The 8,854-nt window shown below is 45.8% G+C and overlaps 1 protein-coding gene across 1 annotated transcript; it reads right to left on the reverse strand.

Moving 5' to 3' along the window:
* Positions 1-2,278: 2,278 nt before the first annotated feature.
* On the reverse strand, positions 2,279-4,420 carry LOC120986701. The gene has a single exon (XM_040415392.1). The coding sequence runs from the start codon at positions 4,418-4,420 to the stop codon at positions 2,279-2,281; it is 2,142 nt and encodes a 713-aa protein (XP_040271326.1).
* Positions 4,421-8,854: the final 4,434 nt, after the last annotated feature.

Below are 8,854 nucleotides of genomic sequence, written 5' to 3' on the forward strand. Positions count from 1 at the left end.
AACAGGCAAAATCAAAAGTATTTAGGCCCCTTTCACACGGGCGAGAATTACGCGCGGGTGCAATGCTTCAGGTGAACGCATTGCACCTGCACTGAATCCTGATCCATTCACTTCAATGGGGCTGTGCACATAAGCGGTGATTTTTACTTGTGGTCGTGGCAACCAAGAACGTACCCAGTCCTACCTGAGATACTCTACCCCTAAGCGGTTAGAGTTGTGCCGCAACCGCGTCGTGGAGGGACGCCTGAAAGAGGGCATCCCCTTTGAGAGTAACAGGTGAAAAGGGTGGGTGGGAGGGGGAACTCTGCACGTCGTACGATTGTGGGAGGGCGCTGGCCGTTGAAGTAGGCAGCCAAGCCCCTCCCACAAATACAGGCCAATAAATCGGCCTTACACTTGTGGTCGTGGCAACCAAGAACGTACCCAGTCCTACCTGAGATACTCTACCCCTAAGCGGTTAGAGTTGTGCCGCAACCGCGTCGTGGAGGGACGCCTGAAAGAGGGCAAAAAGACATACTGATTGGCAGGAGTAATTTTATTACAACGTAATTACAAAACCAGACTTTGGAAAGCCGTTGACATCTCAGTTTTGGGGTGAGGTACGTAACGGCTAAACATGTGAAGCACCAACACCCTAACCTCTGAATGACATGCGCTGGCACCTGATTTCTAGAGGCCGCGGACGCAGCACCTATGTGGAACGAATGTCCCGAGATCGTGGCGGGGTCGTCACCCAAGCTGGCCACTAGGGAGCGTACATGGGATACGAACTGATGGGTGGTGAGTGGTACCCCCCCCCGAAGGGCAACAGTGGACTATTTGGCCCGAACCCCGATAAGGCTGACAGTAGCTGACGGAAACTGTGACGGGGCACCATTGGTGAGACGTGGGAAATAGGACACCGGGACTGGGGGGCCCACCTGTGAGGTCTTGGACATCTTCAGTAGTAGCACGTAACCCTCAGCGTTTTGGACCAACTGACCGAGTGTGAGAAACCTGTCACTACCAGGAGAACAAGTGAACTCCCCCGGTCTCAAGAAGCCATAGAAAGCTAGATAAATAGCGTATTTGAGTACCAGGCTAGGTAGAGCTCCGAAAGGATTCCTATCTAGGATGTCAGATAGTTTACGGAAAAGGAGTCCGGTGACAGCTTGCCTACGCACCTGGCCTTGGGGCCCACATTTGCTCAAACCCCTTAGCGTGGCTTTGACAGCATGCATGGAGAACACCAATGCCCGTTCGGGATGACTGACGGAGAAGAAATGCTGCACTCCCGACAAGTATGACTTCACCGTGCTGTGGGAGAGCTTGAGTTTCGAGTGGCAGTAGCCAATGAACGCCAGGATGTACTCTACAAAACTGGATTCTCCCTGAGGACACTCCCCCTGAAACCTGCAAAACGCCTTCCACCCGGTGTTATACGCCCTGGTCGTGTTTCATGAAAGGGACTTGGATATCAAAGCGTGGGCCGTCTCAAGGTGACTGGTCACGCTAGTATTAACGACTCGTGAGGAGGGACGGTAGCGCCCGCTGCACCTGCCTCTGGCATGACCTGCAAGAAAAGGGGGAATTAGCCCTCGACAAGGCGTCAGCAGCCACATTTTTGCGAGCCTGGCACGTGCGCACTATTAACATGGAAATGGTACTGTAGGGAGAGTTGCACTAATCGTATCAAGAGACACATGACATGAGATAACTTGGATAACCCACTATTTACAATGTCTACCACTGCGGTATTGTCAGTCACAAACAAAACAGAACGAGTTGCCCAACGACTGCCCCATACGTGGGCGGCTACCACAATGGGGTACAGTTCGGACAGTGCCGAGGTCTGGAGGAAACCTGGGATCTGTCTCACCTCGGCAGGCCATTCGTCTGCGACCAGGGCCGGATTAAGAGCATCATGGGCCTGGTGCTGAGGATTTTGCTGGGCCTTTTTATGGAAATATATACATAATATATAAAATCAAAACGCAAAGCATTTGTATTAAGACAAATGAAAATTTTTTATTACCATTAAAGTGCCATAATAGAAACGGATCTAAAAGGTTTCTTTTTTTTTGTAAACAGTAGGAAACCAGTTAATTAAATAAAGCCATAATAAATACAACATTCAAAACAAGCATTTTTTATAAATAGAACGTAAACCATATAAACAAATTAAATATAATTGTATGATAACAGTGCAGAGTGTAACAAACACAAACACAGGGTTATTCACTCAACCCCAAACTCCATTTTAACCTAAAACGAATCAAACAGCCAGATTATAATTAAACTACACATTTGCTTTTCTTGCCTTCTTGCTTGCAAATTCTTCAATTGTAGTATCAAGATTCAGCTCATTCAGCAACCCATTTTCAATGCATAATAGAGAGAGTGCATTTAAACGCTCCTGACCCATTGAAGATCTCAGTTCATTTTTCACACGTTTTAATGTTGAAAACGAACGCTCACCACTGCAGTTGCTGACCATTAAACACAAATACATGCGGAGGGTCACATGTGTGTTTGGAAATGCACCGACTAGGGATTGTGTGACCAGAAACTTGTACATTTGTAGTTCTTGACTTTCATTAATGACTTTTTTTGCAGAGGAAGACTGGTAAATTTTGAAAAGAGAGGCAAACTGTACAATTTCATCTGCAAACAAGGGGTCAAGATCTTCAGGATATTGTGTCACTAGTGTTCTGGCTTTTGAGCATAGACCATCTGTTGCTAGAGTGCACATTTCTAACAGCAAGCCAAATCTTTCCTGAATGACGCTGTATGCTGCTTGTCTGTGCCTCAGTGATTCTGTCAGTTGGTCAATAATAAGATAAAAGGTGTTCACTTTAAACTTTTCAGATGGTGTCATATCAGCATCAGCATCTTCTGCATCACCATAGTCCCACTTCTTATTTCTTTTAATTTTCCTCCCACGTTGTAGCTGGTACTCATCGCAGCAGGTAATATCTTTGCCCTGCTGTTCAAATTCAGAGAATTTAGAACGCAGAGACTGAACAAAATCCTTCAGAGAATTCAGCATGCCTGTTGCTGTATGCAAGTCTAATTTTCCATCTTGGAGACTCTGACTGGTTCTGTGAAACCTGGGTAAAATTACAGACCATATTTCAATCATTATTCCTGTTTCCAGCTGATCCATAACACTGCTTAGGCCCTTTGCTTGTAAACAGACCTCTCCCTTTGTGTTCTCATCATTCAAAATATTTGCAAGGACTTCTTTGATAGTAGTATACCCTTTTTGTAAGGCATTCACAGCATCATGATGAGCAGACCAACGTGTATCAGCTAACCTTTTTAATGTTGGTATACCACATGTTTTGAAACGGTTTGTTAGAAGATTCCACCGATAAGTTGATGCAGAAAAAAAACAATATAATTGCTGAACAAAATTAAAGAATGAAACTGCAACTGGACAGCTGTTTACTGCATTTTGTCCTACAAGGTTTAGTGAATGTGCACAACAAGGAATGTATTCAGCCAGTGGATTTTTTTCCCGAATTAGGGCCTGCATACCATTATATTTGCCACTCATATTCGATGCATTATCATATGACTGGCCCCTGCAGTCTTTGATGGAAATACCCTTTTCTTCCAGAAATTGAAGAACCGTGTTTGCTAGTTCCATACCAGTATGTCCAGATATTGGGATAAATTTAGTAAAACGCTCCACTGGACCAGTGGCAAGTACATATCGAAATATAATGGTCAGTTGATCAGAATGTGCAATGTCAGGGGTGGAATCAACAGAAATTGAATAATATTTGGCTTGTTTCATTTCATTTACAATCTGCTGTAGCAATTGCTGACCAATCAACTCAATAAACTCATCACATATTGTTGATGACAGGTACGATATGTGACCTCTTCCCTTGTTGCCATGCTTTTGAATATGTTCCGAAAGGAATGGATCATATTCCGCTAACAGCTCAAGACAGCCCAAATAATTCCCGTTGTGTACTGAGCCAATAACTTCATTACTTCCTCGAAAAGACAGACCTCGTGATGAAAGGAGCTTTATAACGCTCAGGATACGGCAAAGTATTTTGTGCCAATATTTTTTCTGATTCTCAAACTGGTTGACAAGATCTTTGTCTATGCGTTGTCCAGAAGTTTTTCTCCTGATAAGGGCTTCAATTGCTTTTCCATGAGAAGCACTATTTTCATGCCTGCTTAAATCTCTTGTGGCATGTCGCCAATCTGAATAACCAGTTGAAGTCAAATGTGTTGTTTCGTCTTTCGAAAAGAGTTTGCAAAGAGCACAAAAAACCTTGCCAGTTTTCGGAGAATAACACAGCCAGCCACGCCTAACTTTTTCGCCATTCAACTGTTCTCGGAAAAACAAAGATTTTGTACAGTGCCTTGTAAAAGTTTCACCTGGACATATCTTTTCTGAGGCACGAAAATCACTGTCCATATGTTGACAGATGGTAACCCCATTTTCACAGAAATATTCTCTCAAGGCATCACAAATATTCCAATCTCCAATGTCATTTGAATATATTTCTTCTTGCCGTTTTGTTATATTTTCATAGTCCACCTCAGTGGATCCACCTGTTGCACTAGATATACTGACCGCAATTGTACTGGTTGAAATTGAAGCGGAAGCATGTATATCAGTTACACTGCTTGTTCCAGATGTTCTTTTTCCACAAAAATCTGTAATTCTTTTAGTTTTAGACAAGATTTTTTGCATTTGTTTTTCTTCCTCTTTTCTAGCTTTCAGCTTCTCCCAACCACTACGTTGTTTTTTCATCCTTGGGTGTAAAAAAAAAAGGATGGTCAAATACAGTACTTTCTTTAGGAGTTTTTTTTTTTTTTTAACCGCTCGTTTATTAGTGCAATTATCTTGAGTTCTCCTAGGCCCACGCAGAGGACACATTGATCGACTGTGGTACGATCCAGACGCCAACTGTGGTACGATCCAGACGCCGACTGTGGTACGATCCAGACGCCGACTGTGGTACGATCCAGACGCCGACTGTGGTACGATCCAGACGCCGACTGTGGTACGATCCAGACGCCGACTGTGGTACGATCCAGACGCCGACTGTGGTACGATCCAGACGCCGACTGTGGTACGATCCAGACGCCGACTGTGGTACGATCCAGACGCCGACTGTGGTACGATCCAGACGCCGACTGTGGTACGATCCAGACGCCGACTGTGGTACGATCCAGACGCCGACTGTGGTACGATCCAGACGCCGACTGTGGTACGATCCAGACGCCGACTGTGGTACGATCCAGACGCCGACTGTGGTACGATCCAGACGCCGACTGTGGTACGATCCAGACGCCGACTGTGGTACGATCCAGACGCCGACTGTGGTACCATCCAGACGCCGACTGTGGTACCATCCAGACGCCGACTGTGGTACCATCCAGACGCCGACTGTGGTACGGTATGACTCCCATCATTATACAATGATCCAGTCACAGTGTCTGGGACAGCATAACTCCAAGGCCCCTTTCACACGGGCGAGTTTTCCGTGCGGGTGCGATGCGCGAGTTGAACGCATTGCACCCGCACTGAATCCTGACCCATTCATTTCTATGGGGCTGTTCACATGAGCTGTGATTTTCACGCATCACTTGTGCGTTGAGTGAAAATCGCAGCATGCTCTATATTGTGCGATTTTCACGCAACGCAGGCCCCATAGAAGGGAGTGGGGTGCGTGAAAATCGCATAGCATCCGCAAGCAAGTGCGGATGCGGTGCGATTTTCACGCATGGTTGCTAGGTGACAGTCTATTCACTGTATTATTTTCCCTTATAACATGGTTATAAGGGAAAATAATAGCATTCTGAATACAGAATGCATAGTATAATAGTGCTGGAGGGGTTAAAAAAAAAAAAAAGTTAACTCACCTTCTCCTCTTGATCGCGTAGTTCCCGGTCTCTTTACTTCTTGAATGATGAGCTGTGGGCTAAAGGATGCCAAACATGCGCGATGGGTACCAAACATGCGTGATTTTTCTCACGCGAGTGCAAAACGCTTTACAATGTTTTGCACTCGCGCAGAAAAATCACGCATTTTCCAGCAACGCACCCGCCTCTTATCCGGGCCAAAAATATGACGCCCGTGTGAAAGAGGCCCAAAGGTTTTCAAAACCCTATAAAACCTGTACATGGCATTGCTCAACCCAAATAGAAGTGTTCTAGAGCAGTAAAATGTAGAATGAATATGACATCATTGGTGAAAGGGCAGTTTGTGTGTGAAAAATGCAACCAAAAATCATGAACACTAATTTTGGCAAGGGTTTGTGACTAACTGGCTACTAAAATAGACTGGACATACTCAATTTTGAATACCCTAGGTTGTCTAATTATGCAAATGGTATGCCATCAGGGGGGGGTATTCTCATTCCTGGGCTGCCATACAGTCTGAAAGACAACAAAGGCCCAGTTGGCCAATCTGGCAACTTTTAATGTGTAAAAACTGAAATGGGCAAGCCCTATATCTGAACTTGTAAGTTTGTGAGATGAAAGCTCTTTTTCTTGTGAACAAAATAATATATAATAAGTGTGGGTGCACTTCATATGACAAAATCTCCTTACTTTTCAGGGTTGTAAACCTCCATTCATAAAAAAAAATAGCAACATTTTCACACATAGCAATATAACAAATTCTCCCACCATATAGCTGCCAATTAATTCATACGTCTACAACTTTCATGTAGGTAGTGCTTTTCCAAAACCCTAACCCTGGGTTCACACCTGAGCGTTCTGAAAGGAGCGCTCTGTATGCGCGATTGTACCGGCGTTTACAATCGCGCATACAGAGACAGGCGAACACCCATTGTCGCGCGTTCCCGAATATCTATGTACAGGAACGCGCGACAAAACGCCCCAAAAAAGCTCAAGAACTTGTTTGAGCGTCGGGCGTTTTACAGCGCGATCGTACGCGCTGTAAAACGCCCAGGTGAGAACCATTCCCATAGGGAAGCATTGGTTTCTCCTTGTTGAGCGTTTTACAACGCGTAGGAACGCGCTGTAAAACGCTCAGGTGTGAACTTATGGTTAGACCTCTGTACCTTAGCCTTAGTTATCTACCTCTTTTACATCACGATTTTACATTAAGATTACTGTTTTCTAGCCGCTGTGGACTGTGGACAACAGCAGCTAGAAACAGTCATTTTCATAGAGCTGTGTTATGATTTATGGACACAGCACTCAGCATGCTTAGCCAGTCAGATAGAAGGCTGGCTAAGCATGCTGAGAGCTGTGTCTAAATAACATAACACATTAAAGGAATTCTGTCACCAGGTTTCACCCCTGTCTGCTAAACATATGCTGATGTTCAGGGCGTCTTCACGATTCCTAATGTGGGCTTATAAATGTCATCTGTGGGCTTATTTAGTTAAAAAACAGCTTTTACTAACCTGTCAGTGAAACAAATAAGGTGCCCAAGGGGATGTTAATGGATGCAAGGTGCCGTCTGCACCCGCCGCCGCTTGTGCCCAGCGCCGCCTTTCCAGACTTCTGCGCCGCCTCCTAATCCTCTGTGCCGCCTCTCGCTCTCCCTCCCTCCCCCCTCCTCCTGCTGTAAGATCTCGCGCATACAGGGGTTGAGCGAAGTGCCGGCGCATGAGCACTTCGCTGTAAGAAGCCAAATGGAGAAGTCCGCACGGCGCATCAGGCAGAGCCCTGTGCGCAAGCGCGAGATCTTACAGCAGAAGGAGGGGGGAGGGAGGGAGAGCGAGAGGCGGCACAGAGGATTAGGAGGCGGCGCAGAAGTCCGGAAAGGCGGCGCTGGGCACGAACGGCGGCGGGTGCAGACGGCACCTTGCATCCATTAACATCCCCTTGGGCACCTTATTTGTTTGACTGACAGGTTAGTAAAAGCAGTTTTTTAGCTAAATAAGCCCACAGATGACATTTATAAGCCCACATTAGGAATCGTGAAGACGCCCTGAACATCAGCATATTTTAGCAGAGGGGTGAAACCTGGTGACAGAATCCCTTTAAAGGGCTTCTGTCACCCCACTAAAAGTGTTTTTTTTTTTTTGGGGCTAGTTAAATTAGTTATATTGCGATATATGAAAATATAATTGTGTTACTTACTTTGATCCAGCAGTTTCTTCCAAAAACAAAGTTTTATAATATGTAAATTCGGTCTCTACCAGCAAGTAGGGCGTCTACTTGCTGGTAGCTGCCGCAGAAAACCGCCCCCTCGTCGTGTTGATTGACAGGGCCAGCCGCGATCTCCTCCTCCGGCCAGCCCTGTCGGCATTTCAAAAATTGCGCGCCTGTGTTGATTCGGCGCAGGCGCTCTGAGATGAGGAGGCTCGCCTCCTCAGCACTCCCTCAGTGCGCCTGCGCCGATGACGTCTTCTATTTCGGTGATGTCATCGGCGCAGGCGCACTGAGGGAGTGCTGAGGAGGCGAGCCTCCTCATCTCAGAGCGCCTGCGCCGAATGAACACAGGCGCGCGATTTTTGAAATGCCGACAGGGCTGGCCGGAGGAGGAGATCCCGGCTGGCCCTGTCAATCAACACGACGAGGGGGCGGTTTTCTGCAGCAGCTACCAGCAAGTAGACGTCCTACTTGCTGGTAGAGACCGAATTTACATATTATAAAACTTCGTTTTTGGAAGAAACTGCTGGATCAAAGTAAGTAACACAATTATATTTTCATATATCGCAATATAACTAATTTAACTAGCCCCAAAAAAAACACTTTAGTGGGGTGACAGAAATCCTTTAAAGAAATTACTGTTTCTAGCTGCTATTTAGACTGAGCTCTCAGCATGCTTAGCCAGTCAGTAATTTTCATAGTGCTGTTATGATTTATGGACACAGCTCTCAGCATGCTTAGCCAGCCTTCTATCTGGCTGTGCTTCGAGAGT

This window comes from Bufo bufo, chromosome 1 (genome assembly GCF_905171765.1).
Source record: "Bufo bufo chromosome 1, aBufBuf1.1, whole genome shotgun sequence".
Classification (NCBI taxonomy): Eukaryota; Metazoa; Chordata; class Amphibia; order Anura; family Bufonidae; genus Bufo; species Bufo bufo.

Bases quoted from the DNA above. Each gene is read 5' to 3' on its own strand.
- LOC120986701 (XM_040415392.1), bottom strand. From the start codon at position 4,420: ATGGACAGTGATTTTCGTGCCTCAGAAAAGATATGTCCAGGTGAAACT.